General features: G+C 62.7%; 1 protein-coding gene across 2 annotated transcripts; it reads left to right on the top strand.

Annotated features, from left to right (window-relative positions):
* Window positions 1–583: 583 nt before the first annotated feature.
* Window positions 584–18,176, top strand: LOC119093878 (reticulon-1-A). 2 transcript variants are annotated; one of them, XM_037216892.1, is made up of 6 exons: window positions 584–944; window positions 2,860–2,901; window positions 13,693–13,900; window positions 16,483–16,691; window positions 17,054–17,159; window positions 17,616–18,176. In XM_037216892.1, the coding sequence occupies exons 1-6, from the start codon at window positions 905–907 to the stop codon at window positions 17,680–17,682; spliced, it is 672 nt and encodes a 223-aa protein (XP_037072787.1). In that variant the 5' UTR covers window positions 584–904; the 3' UTR covers window positions 17,683–18,176. The 2 variants fall into 2 exon arrangements, with proteins under 2 accessions (XP_037072787.1, XP_037072788.1); XM_037216893.1 differs by lacking the exon at window positions 2,860–2,901 and having other exon boundaries at window positions 585–944.
* Window positions 18,177–18,758: the final 582 nt, after the last annotated feature.

The raw sequence follows: 18,758 nt of genomic DNA, 5'->3' as shown, positions 1-18,758 counted from the left end.
TTTCGCGCAAACAGAATGCGGTAGAATTGCTGGTGCTCTCTTTTTAACGGTCTGCCGGCGCCACGGGAGTTATGATAATGTATGGGTGACGTCGAACACCCGTGCATCATGCGTCCGTACGAGGTTTCTGCCTTTCTGTTCCGCAAAATCCCCTTGTTTTTTGTCCCTCGCTTCGACCTGCGTCTCTTGCGTCCCTCCTCCTTGTGCGCCTCATTTCTCAGTCGTCCTCGGTCAGTGGGACGTCTCCGACCTGCGTCCTTCCCCCTTGTGCGCCCCATTCCTCAGTCGTTCTCGGTCAGTGGGACGTCTCCGACCTGCGTCCTTCCCCCTTGTACGCCCCATTCCTCAGTCGTCCCCGTAGAGCCCCCGCGGCCCCCTCCTGCCTCCGCCGCTGCGCCCGCGCCCCATCGCCTGCGCGGAGGGTGCGGAAGGGGCGCGCGATTGGCTCCGGTCGGCGCCCACTTTGAAACGCCGCCACGCGATTGGCCAGTGCCGTCCTTGGCCGCGGGTGGAGCCCTTTGTGTCCGCGCTGCACGTGATCGCCGTGTGGGCTGGTGTGCGCGGCGGGTAAACAGGGGTCGGCCGGGTGGACGATACACCCCTGTCGCCAACGTGCAGGCTCGCGAGTTGGTCGGAACTGTGACGAGCGGCTGGGTGCGGGTGCAGTGCGGCACACGACTGAGACTGTCCGCGGGCGCTGTGAAGACGGAGCCGAGCAACACGCGGTCGTACAGTAGCAACTGACGCGTGCGCCGGCATATCCTCCGGCTCCGTAGCACGCCCTGAGCACATACAGGCGCTGCGGTGCGGTGCGGTGCGCTGGGGCCGGTGCAGCGCGAACTCTCACTCGAGGGTGTGGACGTGCGGGAGCTGCTGTGATAAGAGCGCGTCAAGGACCAGCGAAATGGAGGAGAAGCCTGCCGCTTCGGGCTTCTGCCATGTCGGTAAGGTCACTCACGGCGGTCGCTGTGTCCGGGACATGTACCGGTCAATTGGACGTCAGACGACATTCTGGCCGTCGTTAATCTGCATGAGTTGAGCCGGCGCGGTGCAGGTCGCCAGCGACGCGCCGAGTCCGCCGGCCGGCGGCGCGCGCCGACAGCGCTGATGCTGGGCCACTCGCCGGCAGACAGGACGGCCCGTCGTAGACCGAAGCGAGCCGGTCGCCCGTTAGAGCAGAGGATGCGACGTGACGTTATCCGCGTGAGCACGGTCGCGAGGGGAATGGGTGACAGGGGGGCCGCGAGAACGCGACACGCCGAATCCATTGGGATGGCGGAAAGGCAGGGATAGGCTGATGGCAGATGATTGAAATCCGTCCTTTTATACACCGGACGAAGTCCAGGGAACTTGGAACGGGGTGCGTGTCGCCGGCGTCGGTCTCGCACTCCCCAACACGGTCTCAATCAACGAAATATAATGTGAAACGGATGCGATATTGACATCAGCAGACGAACAAGACATTTGTATACAATATTAGCATCTTAAAATAGCTCTATTTACCTCAAAATGACATGATGACGTCAGAACAATAACATTGTGTGGCCCCGTGCTGTTCCGCCCGGTTCTCTTCTGTCACCGACCGTTTGTAAGGTTCCGCACATGTGACTGAGCTGTTCATCAAATACCATCAATTGTCAGCATGAGACTTGCCGGGCTTGATGCGCATGCAATTTTCATCAGGTTGGCAGTGATTTTGTGGTTACGTGATGTCATCGTACAATCAGCTGGAAGTTTTGGCAATCTTCACGATCTTCGAATAATCAACTGCCGGTCAAAGCGCAACTTTATGCGTCGGTTGATGCGAACTGGGCGGGGCAAGCGCCATTTCTTGTCATTGCATGGCCCACGCTGATGAATGAAGGTGCTGAATAGATTCAAAAATGTCTGGTGATTGTACAGATACTAGGTTTGTGTAGGTTGCATAATATGTGCATTTTATTCCTCATGTTTAGGAAGTGCGAGGTTCACGTCTGCGATGCCACGACGTGCATCTCTGTCCAAAGCATTTGTGATGCTTCGCTATCATCAGAGGGCAATGCATCTTGCGGTTGTAAACGCAGTAGCTTGACTTGCCGCACGCAGGTGGCCCTTCAGTTCATCGTATTTTTGTATCGGTTTGTGGTTGCTGTGGTGAACTTTGGTTTACATGGTGACTCAGAAAGCACGCGGACATTTTGTGTATGGACCCGGAAAGGCGTGCTGAATTTCCTCCGGGCCTTGTGGCGTTTGTTACAGAAGCCAGGAAACCAGCCTGGAGCTAGAATGCCCCGACCCAATGATGTATTGAATGGGGAGAGGGAGCAACGGGACACGTGCTCCCTCTGTTACCCAATATCGGCATACATAAATATGCATGTGAATAAACGTCGATAAATGAGGAATCGTGGTAGGCACTTATAGCTTGTGAGATTAAAAACAAGCGTTGTCATAAGCCTCACGATGAATTTCTTGCTGTTGCGGCGCGCTGAAAAGATTTGTTCGGTAAGAACACAGTTGTACCACCTCCCATTGCTAAATCCTACGCACGCCCCTGCTCTGACCCATGGTTCATCCGAGCTTCCGTCGCTGAGCCCTGCATGGCAGGGGTTCATGCCAATAGTATGTGACTATGTAGAATGGTCCCACTGGAAAAAGTGATAACCAATCAACGCATTGAAGCTTGAAGCTGAAAGAAATATTCTGCTGCTGCAGCTATTTTGAGGAAGCAATGCTGCCCAAGCGGGGAGCAGTAAGGTGCCAAAGTACTGGGCAGTGGGAGATACAAGTTCGAAGAAAACAGCCTTTGCGCATCGCACTGCCATCAACGGAATCACTGGCGGCCGCCGACATAACCGCGCCGCTTACCTCTGCCCGCAGGGTGTCTCAGTGAGCTCTGGCTGCGAGGGCTTGACCCGCGAGGTGAGCCGACAGGGGCGCGCGCGCGCCGCCGCCGGTGGCGCCGCCAGCCGGCCGCCGCCGCGACCACAGCGTCGACGCCGACGCCGTCGTTGCTAGATGTCGCGAGCATGATGCGTCGGCGGGCGCCCGCCGTTGGCTCGCTGTTCGATGTTTGCCGTGACGGGTCCAGAGTGGTCCGGTCGGTGTCCAGCTGGGCTGTAGCATTAGCGTGGCACCGATTGGAGGCTGAGGCCGACAGCAAGGAGGGTGCAGGACACAGCGGTCGTGATGCCCTGAGCGCCGTCGAGTGTAGGCGGCTGGGTCCGCGGAGAGTAGAAGGGAGGCAGCTTGCGTATATGTCGCACGAGAGCTCGGTTGTTGAATTTGTACCAGCAATCTTACGCATTGGAATGCATGGACAATGCGCTCGCACGCTCATAGGCTCGAATCAGCATATACCGCAGTTGATGTTCGAAGGTAGTGCTTTCTCCGAAGTCATGTTTAGAAAGGAAGCTTGCATTGACTGTAAGAAGGCGTCCCTAACCTCAATGTCCGTGGGTATCCCACCGGAGCTAGAATGATGCTCGGACCGCATGTTTTGTTCCGTTACATATGTGAACGTTTGTGGTGTTATCGGAAATGCCTTAAACTCCATGGACATATCTCACGGTGCAATCTCCTCCTGAACTCGGCACGTATTGCAAATGCTCACTTTTGGGCATCGCCGTTGCATGTTCGTTAAAACATGCATAATGGTGTCTCCGTAGTCGTGGACGAGATGATTCGGGATCCGCACAAATGCCCGAGTCGCCTTGCAACAGAAAACAGCTGGCATTTGACGCCACTAGTCATCAAACCCGTAATTACGACGTAACATGTTGGCTGTTTCCACCCCTTTATCGGGCTGTTAATGTTTCCTCCTTCTACGGATGAAATGTGAATAAGGAATGTTGAACGAATTGGCTGCGTCGCATCAAGTAGTACTGAGGACTCGGCAGCGTTTGTGTGAGTCTCACGAGTGCTCTCTTCTGCTGTGGAGCAAGGCGCTTCTTCAGATCGAGGACAATGCCGGGTGTGCGGCGCATCCGGAAGGTTTGTCTAGGGCTCCTGGCAAGTGTTTCATATGAGCCTTGTCGGGACTGCGGCGCCCCATTGGGATGCTTCGTTTCCGAAAATGTTCGTTCCTCAGTGAACCGTGTTCGGTTCGTTGTTTATGTGCGACGAGCAAAAACGCTGCTCGCTACGAGCACTGCAGTTGACATCGATGGGCGCGGCGCCCTGGCAACTGAACGGGCTATCTGACGCAATCGGGTCCAGCCCTGCCGCCAGAAAAGTTATGATGACATTCTCGCATTCCTTTCGCTCCACGGGCGGGAGGGTTCTGTTCACCCACGTCCTCTTTTGAGTCAACCTGCTGAGACTACTGAGACCACGCTGTCGCTGGCGACGTTCAGTGGAAAGCCAGGCTGTCCTGGAGGCCTGTGGTTGCCCAGGCAGTCCTGTCTGGTTGTCCGGGCAGGTCTGTCTGGTTGTCCGGGCGGCCCTGTCTGATTGTCGGGACAGGCCTGTCTGGCTGTCCGGGCGGCCTTGTCATGCTGTTTGTGTATCCCAGTGAAGCCGGACTCGATCGCTCCCGCCGCTGCCGCCGCCGTGAAGTCTGCCCGCTCTGGAGCGGAGCGTTGCGCCGTCGCAGAGCGTCCCCATCGATCGCCGCCGTCGCCGACGGGCCCGGCCGCTCCGCGCGGAAGCGTCGCCAGCGACAGTACCCCGAGGACGCCGCGCGCCGCCGCCGACGTAATTTTAGCCGGCAGCCACTTGGCGTTGTCACCGCCGTCGCCGCCGCCGCCGCCGCCACTGCGTGGCGAGGGATGCGCTAGTGTTGGTCGGTCTGCGGGTAGAGCTGGGTCGTGGGGTGACTGTGTGAGCCCGTCGGCGAACGACACTCGGACAGCGATGGGGGCGTGCAGGGAGAAAGGTGAGCGGCCTTGTGCCGGTGTGTGGACGCTGTGAATGACTGAGGGGGTCCCAATGGGTGACCGAAGCGGTCGTCTCTGATGTCCCGGAGCGGAGGGGCGTGGCCGCGGGGTCCGTGCTCTGCTCCGGACTGGGCTGGGCGTCGGGCGCTCTCTGAACTGGGCGGCGGTCGGCGGCTCGTAACGGCGTGCCCCCCCCCCCCCCCCTCATCACCCGGGCAAGGGTGGGCGGAGCGTGACGGCCGGTTGGTCCCGCCGTGCTGCCGTGCCGCCGCCCGCTGACCGGTCACCTGTGCACGGGCACCTGTACCCCGGACCGAACCTTTGTTTGTAAACACGCGCCGGCACACGCTGCGTAGTGCGTATTGATTGGCGTGCGTGGGGGCGGGCGGTGCCGGACGGAGCCTGCGCCGCCTGTGGGGCGGCCGCCCGGCCGGTGCGCCGCCGGACCGGCATCGATCGCGTCTGGAGCGGCCGCCGCCCGATTTGGGCCAGCGGCGCCGGTCGGCCACCGAGCGGGCTTACCGGACGGCTCGGGGCGGCATCGGCACCGACCTGCGAGGCGGGTCCGACTGACCCTTGGCCTGAGTCCCTGAGCGCCGGGCCTGGACTGACCGGCTGAGCGGAGCCGAGCCTGACGGCACCTCGTGTGCGTGAACACTCGGCCTGGGCGTGGTCTGATCCGCGGGGTCTCCCTCGACGCGCCGTGGAGTGCGCCGCGGATCCTCGCCGACTGCCGGCCAGCCCCCCGGGCTCGCCTCGTCGCTCGGTATTAATGTCCACTCAGCTTCGTTCAGCCTGCCCGGTCGTAACGCCTCAACTCAATCAAGTCCGGCGGTATGGGGGCCGTCACCGGGTTGGCGGATGGCATGCTCTCGGGCTCCGGCCATGTCGGCAAACTATCCAGCATTGACCTCTTGACCTGGTGACCTTGACCGACGGGCTGGCTGATTGAAGAGCGTCCCTGACCGCTGGGCCGGACCCTTGTTATCCCCGTAAGCTGGCGCTATTGGTTGCAGCGCACGCTCAGTCCGTTGTCTGGCCTGCAGCGGCATATGCGAAGTCCCGCAGATCTGCGACAGACACAAACTGGCCGGGACGCCGTTGTTTTGTTCGTGGCTGAGTTCGGACCAGTCCAAGTCGCGGGACGAGGCGCCGCTGTGTGAACGGGCCTTGGTCGCCGGTGCGCCGGAGCGGCTGCAGCGGTCGTGCGGCTTCAGCTGGGCCCCGCCAGCTGTTGACGTTGGCGGGCGGCTGGCAGCGCCGGGGCGCTGTTCTGCCGCTGTGTGAACGGGCCTTGGTCGCCGGTGCGCCGGAGCGGCTGCGGCGGTCGTGCGGCTTCAGCTGGGCCCCGCCAGCTGTTGACGTTGGCGGGCGGCTGGCGGCGCCGGGGCGCTGTTCTGTCGCTGTGGGGTCGGGGGGTGGCGGCGCGCGACCCGCCGCCGCCCGGGCCGACGCTGGGCGAGCCGCTCCCGTCGTTTGCTGGGTGGCCGCCGTCGCCCCTGCAGCCTGAATAAGCGAATCAACGGAGGCTGGCTGTGGCTGGCGCAGACCGGAACGGAACCAGCGCCGCGGCCGCTCCCACAGCACGACACCGGGGACTTCCACATCAAACTCGCCGGGAGCAGCGCATTCCGACGGGGATGACCGATCGGGCCCCTGGGCCCAGCCCTCTGACCCCCGGCAACAGCGCGTGCGGCCGGGGGCGGCCGCCGGTGACAGCGCTGGCCGCCGCCGGCTCGGTCGCCGGCGGCCTTCCTCTGCTGGCCGCAGTGCCAGCGGCCGAAAATAGCGCGCCTCCACTGGCGGCGGCGGGACCGCGCCGCGGCCGGCAGAGCGGCCGCCGCCACTGAGCTGAGACTGCCCCTCGCTGCCAGGTAGGACTGCCGGCCGGCCGTCTGTCACACGGCGGACACGTGCCGGCGGCCGGCGCGGGCTCCGGACCCGACGCCGGCCCGGCCGCTCCGGCAGCCGGGTCGCGTGACGCCCGGCGGCTGGCGGTGGGCTCAGACCCCCGGGCGTGTAGGCGGGCTGTAAACTGCCGCTGCAGCTCAGCGGGGAAAGGAGGTGTTCTGTCGATCCCTTTGTGACGTGGAGCTGGACCCCGGGCTCACCAACATGTAAAGCGGGTTCGGTTGACGACTGGTGGCATAACTGCCATCGATTTGATTTCCATTTCAGAAAACGACGGTGTAAGATTTTCATACAGCTTGCGTAAAAATATGTGCATGTGGTTTGGCTGGGTTCACGAAAATGACCCTGAATTTGATAAATTCTGTACCGAAATGGCGTTGGGTCGCCATTACAGCGAACGTTCGTCGTTTCGGGCTCAGAAAGCCCCCATGGGCCTCCTGCAAACGCTTACCCCCCCAGAATAGCTCCTGGCCGACTTGGCTTCTACCCGCCGCTCTCTGCCGACCTCTGACCGAACGTGTGACGTCACGGCCAGCGTCAGCTGACTGCCGGCCCGGCGTGGGAGGAGAGGGTGCGGCGGCGCACATTCCGGGCCGGCGCGCCCGGCCCGGCTCGGGCGCCGGGCCGCCTGAGTCACCGCCCGTGTACCGTGATTCACGGGCGTCGGCGGCGCCGCGTCAGCGGCGAGCCGGCTCGGGCGCGGCGCGGCCGCGGTGCGGAGGGTCTGAAGCCGCGCCTGGGGGCGGCGCGGAGATGGCCTGTGCCGAGGTTACGCCCCGTCAGCTCTGCTGGCACAAGGGCGTGTCTGGAGGCGGAACACGCCCGCTAATGGCGCCCATGGCTGAGGCTCGACGTACTGGGATACACACAAGGCGCTGGTTGTGTGAACGTGTCGGCTCGTCGACGCTCCAGTTTGTTACCAGGCCAGCGCTAACCAACTCCGACGTCTGGTCGGTGTGCCGAGCAGCGAATGCCACAGGTGCCATCCATTCTGCGATGGCGAAACCTTTTGTTTAGCTATGTGGGACGTGCTGCGGTTAGTCGACCCTTCCAGTGTAGGCGTTTGTTGGCAGTCCATGTGGCCGACCCTCCCACTCGGGCCTCTTCCCGTGCGGCGGTGACTTTTGCAGCCAGTTTGTCGGTCGGCGGGCCCCTGGCGCCTGGCCTGGGCGGCCGGCCTGGGCCCCCCGACCTTGGCCTTGCCGTCCCGTGCCGGCCGGCTGAAACTCGGCTCGGCGGGGCGCGGGCGAACCGCGACTAGCACGAGGAGCGGCCACCCCCGTCAGACGGGCGCCGGCCGCTCTGGGGGCTGCAGCTGCATGCATGCACTCTAAGCGTGCACTGTCCAGCCCGTGCTCAGCGGTCGGCCTCGACCCGGCAACAAGATGTGGACGACATTCCCCGGGTCCCCGCCGGTTTCCCCGGCCGGCGACACGGCCGGGCGGGTTCTGCCATCCTGGGGCCGCCCGGGGGCCCCGGGCCCCGCCGGTTTCCCCGGCCCGGCGACACGGCCGGGGCCGGGTTCCTGCGGGGATTGTCCCGGGGGACCTGGAGCAACCGGGTCCCGCCGGCCGGGCCTGCGTGAGCCGGGAGCGCGGCCCGCCGGTGCCTCGGCGCCCCGGTGTCCCGTGACGCAGCCTCGTCAGTTTGTCCGGCCGCGGGGCGCGGATATTTACTTGACGCGGTGCCAACCGGCGGTCGGGATCGATTCTCGCCCCCTTCGTCGGCTGTGCAGTAGGACCCGTGCACGGCTGACGGCGCGGAGCGGCCCGCACCACGGAGTCACCACGGACCCAGGTAGGCTGGCCTCGCCCATCCGTCAGGTCCCCGTCGGACTGGGAGTCCCGCGGGACCTGCCGCCCACGAGAACTCGGTCTGATCGTGGTGCGCCGACCCTGCCTGATGGCGACAGTGGCCAGGTTGCGCAGACCACGCTGTCAGAGCGGCCCAGGTGAGTGGCGCCCCCTGCACGCGGCGCTACGTGCCGCTGACGTCACGGGAGCAGGTTCCGCGTGGCCGGCGCGGCGGCGGCGGCCGCGGCGCGCCGCCACTCGCTCTCTGCCCGCCCGTCTGCCGGCCCGCGTGTCCGTGTGAGGTGCCGGCGCCCGAGTCCAGCGCAGCGCCCGCAGTGCCAGTCCAGTCGCCAGCCGCCGCCATGGGACGTCGTAACCAGCGCTACAGTGCCGTCGAGGAGGAGGACCTGCCCGAAGTCGGCTGCTGTAAGATGCCGGTGTTGGCTCGGGGAAGGGATGGGACGGGGCTGACAGCTGTTGCGGGCGGGCCGCGGCGGTGCCGCCAGTGCGCCGGTGCGCCGGCGCTGACTGACCTTTCGGGGTCACGCGTGGGGACCGTGGCCGGAGCTCCGGCGCCGGCCGCTGGGCGTTGAACCCGCACCGCCGCCGGCCAGGAGGAATGCTCCCATTAGGTGCGCGCCGCGCCGCCCGCCGCCGCCGCCGCCGCCGTCGCCGGCCGGTGCGGAGCCCGCGTCCAGCACGACCCGATCTGCCGTATGGCGGGGCGGCCTGTCATACATTTACGCCCGTGCCGTCCTGTCGCTGCTCCGCCACGCTGCCGCGGCGCCGCGTCCAGTCGTTGGTTGGGCGGCATTGCAGCCCGCCGGTCCGCTGGTCCCTCGGCCGTCTCGGTCGGTGGCGCGGCCGAGGGTCTAACCGACCGGTCCGCTGTTTTGCGAGGTTTCCCTGACTCCACGACGCGCCGGCCGTCTGTCGCAAGCAGGAATGTCTGCCAATAGTCCAGCGGCGGCTCATTGGGCGGCCGGCGTACAGCGGCGTGCAGCGGCGGCCGGCTGGTGTGCGATGGTCGCCGTCGGTGGCCGCGTCGGTCACTCCCTGCTATTCTGGGCACGGCGGGTCTTTGGTGGTGTTTGCGGCCTGCCCCGCGGGAGGATCGGCTCAGACCGTGCCCGGCGTTGGCTGTTTGTTCCGCGCTCTGTCGCCGTGCACGCCGGCCCGGACACGTCACCGCCGCGGGGCCGACGGCCGCCAGCTGTGCGACGCCGCCCGTCCGCCGCCGGGTAGTCGGACTGTCACGCCTGTGACGGATGGCCGCCGGCGCTGAACCAACGAGTGCAGGCGGCGGCGGCTGCCGGCTTCACGTGTGCAGCCGCCCCTGATTGCCCGGGCGGCGGCGGCGGCGGCTGCCGGCGGCGGCCCCGCCGCACCTTTCGCCCTTCACCTGCCCGGTTGCTAGGCGACTGCCAGGCACCGCCCAGCCTGCCGTCGACTCGTCGACGCTGTCTCGGTCAGTGGGCGGCGGCCTGCGGCCGCACGGAGCGCCGTGCGTCCCCTGGCGCCGCGGCTGCTCCTGCCGGCCCAGGGCTGCCGCGGACGACCGACCCGCCCGTTTGTGGGCACGGCTGATCTCACGGGCAGTTGGCGGTCTGCCGGTTCTGGGCACGGCTGACCGCACAGGCAGCTGACGGTCTGCCGGCTTGGGGTATGGATGACGTCACAGGTAGCTGACGGCATGCGCCCTAAAGCCCAAATAAAGCCCAAATAAAGCCCAAATAACCAACCAACCGGTCCGCCGGTTGGGGGCACAGATGGCGTCGCGGGCAGCTGGTGATCGGCCGGTTCTGGGCACGGCTGATGTCACAGGCAGCAGCTGCCTGTCCGCCGGCGTTGGGCACGGATGACGTCACAGGCAGCTGATGGTCCGCCGGCGTGGGGCACAGATGACGTCACCAGCAGCGGACGGTCCGCCGGCCGACACGTGCGCGGGCAGGGGGACTCAGTGCCTTAGAGTGCCTGTAATGCTCCGGAGTGCTCGAATTACTGCGGGCGTTGTGAGTCACGCGTAGCAAATATAATGTTGCTTTTACATGGCTGAAAATCAGGAGTTGCCCGTGCCGCCTGCTGCCTGCTGCCGCCGCCCACGCCGCCCATGCCGTCGCCATTTGCCCATGTTCATACTCATTCGCTTTTCGTGTTCATTTGGTTGGTGCTAATCTGCTGGGGTACCGTACGTTGGTCTTTTTCCAAATGTATTATGAAAGACTAGCTCACAAGAATGGATCGGTTCTATGACACTCCATCGGCATCGGCCAAAGTAGGAGTCCATCGACCACTCGGCATGTGAACTGGGTGCGATATGACTGTGAAAACAACGCGTGGTGCAACCAGGTAAATTGATGTTCCATCTCAGTTTGATAAGGCTAATGCCTGTGCATGAAGTAGCGTCGCCAAGGTTGTGTCTACTTGGATGCTTTGTTAAATGCCTTTTTGGTAAAGAGCCGGTTAATGTTACAGTGTTTGATGTATGTTACAAGGCCACGTGGTGTGGCCTTGGTCGTGGTCTGACATCACTGCTGCCAGAGACCAGCTCCACGTGCACGGGGCCATGAGCTCGGGCCTTTTGGCGCGGCCCAAACACGCGATCGCTGCAGTGGCCTCACTCGGCAACCCCAATCCGTTGACGGAAAATGTCCCTCGTGGCACGCGAGCCGGACGTGTTTTTTTTTTTCTTCTTTGTATGGCTGCAGCCCATGCCGCGCTACAAGGCGTCGCTGCCGGCAGTCTGTGGGTCCAGCCGTGCTGCCGCGGCCGGCGCCGGGGCAGGGGGCGCGTCCAGCCGTGACAGCGGCGCCGCCGCGTGCCCGGCCGTGACCGGCGGCAGGGGAGCCACTCCGCCTCTCCCACGGTCCGGCCGGCAGCGCACTGCTGTGTCGGTGCTGGGGCGGTCGGCTGCGCAGCCCGCCAGGCTCCGGGTCCGGGCTGGCGCCACCCCAAGCCGGCCGTGACCGGCGGCAGGGGAGCCACTCCGCCTCTCCCACGGTCCGGCCGGCAGCGCACTGCTGTGTCGGTGCTGGGACGGTCGGCTGCGCAGCCCGCCAGGCTCCGGGTCCGGGCTGGCGCCACCCCAAGCCGGCCGCGAGTTGACGTCACTGTTGGGGTTCGGGGCTGACGTTCCTGAGCGAAGGGCACCGAAGGACATGCGATTTGATCCTCAAGTGGCCTTTGCTCTTGGGCACTAGTCGAGGGAAGCGAAAACAGCGTGCTCACTGGACTCTTCCATCTGTGACACGCGCGTATCAGGTGTCAGTTTTTGTACAGAAACTTGACCGGTTCGCATGGTTCAAGGGGCATCGTGTTTCGGTGCGTTCTGCCGCTGTGTGGAGATAGCGTCAGGTCCGGCGGGGTCGTCCCGGTCAGACGGGAATGAGTCCTGTCACGGAGCAGTCGCACGTGGCAACCCGAGAACCCGGTCAGCCGACACGCTGCTCATCTCACGAACGGTGCTGAGGACCTCGCCAAACGTTTCGTTGGTCGTGAGGCGTATCGCCTGCTCTGTCATGGCCCGCCCGAGCATTCCCCGCCCGTTATATGGCGGGAGAGGGCTGAAGCTTGCGTTTACATGGCCGACATCGGCCGTGCTCGTTCCGTGTCGGGCGGCCGGTCGGAGCTGAGGTGGCCAGCAGCCCGTCAGAGGCCATGTGGGTGCTGTCGGCTCGTGGCCCGCTGTCGCCGGCGCTGCGTGGCACCGTCGGTCAGTGTTGCCGGGGGCAGGAGGGCTGCCGCGGCGCCGGCCGGCCCCGCGGCAGCGCGCACACGTCCTGCGGCACGGCCGCGGCTCCGCTCGGTTATGCTGAAGACCGCGGCGTTTCTGAGAGGAGAGAGACGCGAGGCCGCTTTCAAGACACAAGGGTGTGTTGCCAGTAGCAGCATGAACGCCTGAGACGACAGGGAACTTGGTGAAGAGTTGTGATGCGCGGAGGACGCACAGCGTTCAGATCCGCGTTTGCTGCGGTCGCCGTCAGTCGGGACCCCCCCGTGGCTGACCTTCCCCGACCCCGCGCATACCCGACCGGCAGCCAGGTCACGGCACCCGGCCGGACGGTGGCGTCATCACCGGCACCGCCGCCGAGCTCAGGCACAGCGGAGACCGCCGGAGACCAGAGCGAGAGGCCCACTGCTGGGCCGTGTGTGTTAGCACGTGTTGCACGTGAATCAGCAGAAACAGCTGTGTTGTTTCATCAGTGCGTGGTGTTGTTGGGGAGGCCTGCTGGTGGAGAACTGAAAAACGGCGGCAGTATGTGTTTCGCCTCAAGTCGCGGCGTCGACACCGTCCATAGCGCTAACTTACAGAACCTAATGAACGCTTAATTGTGAGCATTTAAGGTACAGATCATCGCTTCGTCCGCCTCAGTGTACATCAACTCTCGCCATGATTGGCGGGTTTTTTTCGCAACGCGGACTGATGGGGGGGGGGGGGGCGTTGATGTGACCCCCTCCTGGTGTTTCCAAAGTAATGAAGATAGAACTTTGGGGAAACCACCAGGAGGTTATTCTGAATGATATCTCGCGATTGGTACTGATTTTGATGCTGATAGGTCAATAACTGACCCCATCATGGCAGGCCAAATGTCCAATTTTCCAGAAAACCTTACTTCTTCAGGTTTATAACATAACATTATACCTGCGAGACCATGCGTTGTGGCGACACGAAGCATAAACAGGCGTGTTTCTAGTTTAATCATAAATGCTTTGGTGTACATTTGTACGTGTTCTGAGTATCCATTTATGACATATGAATCCGTTAATGTGGCGATGTCGGCCCGCCACGCGCGTCCCACGGCATTGTTGGTTACCGTCCGCGGCCCGCGCGGGCCGTAGCAGTGTTCCTCAAAGCTGCAGCTGCTCTGTAACCAGAAAAGCTTTAGAACGCGGTTTTGGTGTCAAAACACGTGCAGTGCATTCCCATGGACTACTGAAAATTTGGATGCGATCACACAAGGCAGGCTGCCGGACGTAAGAGCCATCTGAAGGGTGTGGCCGTCTCTGTGGAGAGCGTTGATCCGTGTGAGCCGCGCCGGCGCCGACGACCGCCTCAGGGGTGTGTGGCTCCGACGGTGGCCTCCCTGACTTCGGCCGGAGCCGGCTCTGACCCGCCCCTGTCGCCGTTGCAGTGATGGAGATCCTGCTGTGGCGCGACCCGAAGAAGTCGGGCGCGGCGTTCGTCACCGGCCTGGTGGTGCTGGTGTCCATGCTGTACTTCTCCTTTATCTCGGTGGTGGCCTACTTCTCGCTGGCGCTGCTCACCGTCACGCTCGGCTTCCGGCTGTACAAGACGGTGCTGGGCACCGTTCAGAAGACCAACGACGGACACCCCTTCCAGTGAGTACCTTCTGGGAGTAGATCTCTTCCAGTAGGGGGTACCTCCGGATTTCCAGGAAGTGTGGCTCCGCGAGCGACGCCCGTGATGTGTGTGGCTTGTGTGTGTCGCCCCATGCGGGTGAAGGCGTGGAACCAGTGAGTGCGGACCCCGGGAGGGACATCTTCTGTGGGTGACTCTGGGGATGCTCCCCTGCCCGAGGATGGTTGAGGCCTCTTAGAAGTGTGTCCCTTTGGTATCTTGGGTCTGATCTGGTGTTCGGACTTTATCACAAACAGTGCTTGATCTGTTTACCCAACTTTCATCTGGTCCCGGCGGTGACTGGTCCCGTATCACGCGATAACGAATTATCAAGGCGCAGATGGGGTAAGCGTATGGTTTCCGCAATGTTTGGTTTCTTATCTTGGGAGCGCTGGAAACGTCAAGAACCCTTTCGTTGACGGATGCCTGGTCATGCGTACATATGCACATACACGGCAACGGCCACACACACACAGACACACACACAGACACACACGCACGCACGCACACACGCACGCACACGCGCACACGCACACAGACAAACGCCTCCCAACGTTCAACGTCAAGTGAAATCGATGTCTAAATTAGCATTGGCGAAGAAAGTGAATATCTGTAAGCTTCGAAATGTCTCGTGCACGATTCAGTCGGCAAATTTTTATGAGGAAGTGTAAAAGGAACAGCCTTCGGACCAGGTTTAGATGAGAGCTTGCCCCTTCCATAAAATTATAGTGTTTTAGCGGGTGTGTGCATTCGGCGTCGCTGTTGCTTAAACTAGTAAAAAACAGCCCAACCTTCCAAAAAGTTACTCCTTTGCTTGTCATTCCATAAAGCATTGCTAAGAGGTCCATCTCGCAGCGGGCGTAGCCACTGATGACTGCCAGGTCCCTGGTGACTGCGGTATGAGTCGCGGGGGACGCTCCCCGTTGCTCACGCTCCATCTGTGTGTGCCTGAGCACAGGTGTGAAAGCCTACCACCGACAGTGCCAGTTTTTGCTTGAGGGCACTGTTGCGTTCTCGCGGAGCACCTGTAGAATGACCTCTAAACCTGCCTGGGGAGGTCGTTGGCCCGTATTGCTACGTCTCTGATGACAAGGCGACGCAGCCTCTCCCTTCTTTGACGGCGAACCCTCCCACCCGCATGTCCTACACCGTCCGTCGTTTTGTCCGGGAAGGGAAGCCTGCCCGACACGGCACACATTTGGAGGGTTTCAGCCGTAAGTGGGGCGCGGCTGGTGTCCCCTGAGCTGCCGGGCAGGTCGGAGGGCCGGCGACGGGTCGGCCGGCCCCCGCGCCGCCGCGCCCCAGGCCGCCCGACTCTGTCAGTCATCGATCGCCGAGCGTCGCTGCAACAGCGCCGCTCGTTACACGGGGCCGTTATCGACCGTCATTACATGCTCCACGGCCCCGGCGGCCCGCCCAGCGGCGCTGAATGACGCCCTCAGCCGCGGCGGCTCGGCATCGGACGGGGACCCTGGGACGGGGACTGCTGCCGCGCGATACCCGGCTGTGTGGGATCACTGGGTCAGGAGGTCGGGATGCTAACGGGGATCACACGGTCCCTGAGCCCGCTCGCAGCGCCCAAAGCGTCGAGCGGAGGACATTGATCCGGGGGGACCGGCCCATTGACCCAGTGACGGCCATTGGGCGGGGCGGGCCCGATGGCCGGGATCAATGAGTCAGCAGGGCTGGGCGCCGACTGGCAGCCGTTGCGTGAAGTCGACAGGGCCACCTGTGTGAGTAACCGAATGACGGGGCTGTTGCCGCGAAGTTTTCGGGCGAGCGTTGCTGCCAGGGCTCAGGGCGGCGATCCGGCGCAGACTCTGACTGCCGTCCCGGGCGGTCGGAGTCGCTGGCCACTGCGCCGGCCGCTGCTGAAGCGTCGATGGCGCGCTGCACATGGCACACACGCTCCGCCCCGTCCCTGTGTCATAGTGCGGCCCGTCCCTCAACGGCCCGTCGGGCCGCTGAGGCGGCAATCGGCCGATCGGTCGGCGGCCGCGCGAGCTGCTGACTCTGCGGAGGCTCCCCTTTCCTGACTACTGTACAGTATGCTCGGGATTGTGAGGCAGCCGTGTTGCCTTGTGCGGGCGGGTGGACCGTGGCGCTTTCACAGCAGAGGCACCGTTGCCGTGCTACACACGGCACGCGCGCTCAGTCCCGTCCTCGTCTCATAGTGTGCTTGCGTGCGCGGGTCGCTGGGGAGGCACCGTTGCCGCGCTACACACGGCACGCACCCTCCGACCCGTACCCGTCTAATAGCGCGCCCGCGTGCTCCGATGCTAGTGTTGCCGCGTCCAGACGAGTGTCCAACTCTGGCTGCTACCCCCTCCCCTGTATTTCTGTCGCAGGCACGGCACTTTGTGGGTTTGGGCACGGATACGAAGTCTCCTATCCCCTTCACACGTCCCCCTGTCCGTGTGTCGACACTCACCGCGTGCCGCCCTGTGTGTGGAGATTGTGTGGTGTCTCCGTGGTGTGATGGCGTCCGCTCTCAGCTGCGGTCGGTGCCCTGCGGCGACGCGGCGGCAGCCACTGCCGATCTGACCTCGGCTGACCTCCGCAGGGACCTGCTGTCCGTCGACACGACCGTCGAACAGGAGAAGGGCCACGAGATGGCCAACAAGGTGGTGGCCGAGCTCAACTGCTGCTCCAGCACCCTCAAGGACCTGTTCCTGATCAAGGACATGTTTGAGTCCATCAAGTTCGGCTTCGCGCTCTACCTGCTCACCTACCTGGGCGCCTGGTTCAACACCATGACGCTGGTCATCATGGGTGAGCGCCGGAGGGCTCGTGGCCCATTGGGCCGCTGAGGAGGCAGTCGGCCGCGCGAACTGCTGACCCTCTGCGGGGCTCCTCTGCCCTGACTACTGTACAGCATGCTCGGGACTGTGAGGCAGCCGTGTTACCTTGTGCGGGCGGGTTGACGGCGGCGCTTTCACAGCAGCGGCGGCACGGGCTGGGGCTTGGACGTGTCGGTCGCTCTCCGGGGACCTGCGATGATGCCTGTGGCGCCGGTGTCGGGCGCGGAGATGACGCCTGGTCCCAGTGTCCCTCTCACGCCCAGAGTGATGTGCGGCTCTCACACGTGTGATCTGGGATGTCCTGGACTCACGTTTAATTCGTACTTGTTTCAGCCTACGTGGCGATGTTTACACTACCCAAGGTGTATGAGCAGAACAAAACGAAGATCGATGAGGTCATGGGACAGGTCAAGGAGAAAGTCGGCGAGATCTCAGCAAAGTAAGTAGGCCTCCGGACAGGCCTCGAGCGTGTTTGGCACGTTCGGTGGGGGGGTTTCGCCCATTGCAGCATTACATCACGCAGAGCCTTGACGCTACTCCGTGTCGTGCTTCCTATGATTCTGATGGTCTGTCCCGCGTGAGGCAGGGAGTGATGTCGAGGTCATGAGGGGTACCCCGCGAGTCTGCTGGCCAATGGAAATCAGTCTGATCGATGAGCAGACGAGTGATGCTCTGGTGGTAGCCGTTCCCAGAGCCCAGCCCTCATTCAGCGGGACAACGAGTGCGGTCTCAAGCTGGCGTCGCGTACGCCTGTCCAGTCGGCCGCCGTGTCCATGTACAACCGGGTCAAGCCCGACCAGCTGTGTGTGCGTTGCTCATTGTCTGTGTCGGTTTGCACGTGATGCCGCGGCGAGCCCCACATCCACCGCTGACCTGACCTGACCTTCGCTCGCAGGGTGAAGGCGGCCATCCCCATGGGCAAGAAGGCCGAGCCGGTGACGGAGGAGAAGAAGGACGAGTGAGAGGCCGGGGCGGGCGCGCGCGTGACGACGTGAGGCGTGACTGGTGCGGGCGTGAAACATGACTGCAGGCCCCGCGGGCCCGGTGCGGCCGGCCGTTGGCCGAGTGCCGCGTGCTATGTGCCGCTGCGTGAGCGTGAGGGCGTGCGGCAGGTGGGGCCGCCGGGGGGCCTGGCGGCCACCAACTGGTTTGTTTTCTTCTCTCTATTTAAGCAGCCTCGTATGCAAGCACAGTTGTAAATAAACTGTTCCCGCTGTACATCTAAACTTACCCTGGTCGTTGGATTGTTGCGTCCCTGGCATGGGAAGAGATGAACACGTTCGTAAATCACGATGGTTAGCGTCTAATAGCCGCTATTCGAGTTGCATGTGCGATTGTATCGCTCGTTCCGTTCAGTTGAAGAACCCGTTATATAGCTATGGTGTCTGTACAGCTTCCGTCACGCGCAGACTTCCTTTGGTTTACGTGCTTTGATACCAATAAACAGGAAATGTGAGCTTGTCTGTCATTGCCGAGGTCTTGCACCACATAACGGCGGTGGCTACGGCAGCCCGACGTCAGCAGCTTCAGGCGGATACGTCGGAGAGCCCCTGAGAAAACTTTATTGTCAGATGTGTCGCTGTCGGTCGAATGTGACTGTCGTTTGCGTTGCTAGACGCGAATAAGAACTTTGTTATTATTTCAGCTCGTAATCGTAATGCATCTGATCGCCCGCGCGGAATAAAAATATCGCCAGCATCCAAAACAAGGCGCGTATTGACCGTAGTCTAGAATAGCCAGAGAAAATAGAGGTCCTTCGACCCCGCACTAAAAAAAAAAAAATGAGGGCCTTACGTAATGTTTACATTCTGTTACTGAACACTCCCATGGGTAGGATGATGAATGTCATCCGCATTACTGCGAATATCAGCAGGATTTGATGTCATGTTTGATGAGGGCGAAACGAGTATCTTGATGTGGTTGCGAGATGTAGAAGAAGCGAGGTCGCAGCTCTGCGACGTCGAGGAGTAACTATGTCTTCATTCCTGTTTATGAGCGCCTACACTTGGGCTCAACAAATCACCCACAGGCGTTCGGA

This window comes from Pollicipes pollicipes, unplaced genomic scaffold (genome assembly GCF_011947565.3).
Source record: "Pollicipes pollicipes isolate AB1234 unplaced genomic scaffold, Ppol_2.1 Scaffold_4002;HRSCAF=4701_pilon_pilon_pilon, whole genome shotgun sequence".
NCBI lineage: Eukaryota > Metazoa > Arthropoda > Thecostraca > Pollicipedomorpha > Pollicipedidae > Pollicipes > Pollicipes pollicipes.
The sequence above is the reverse complement of the archived record's forward strand: the minus strand, read 5'-3'. Positions and strand labels throughout refer to the sequence as shown.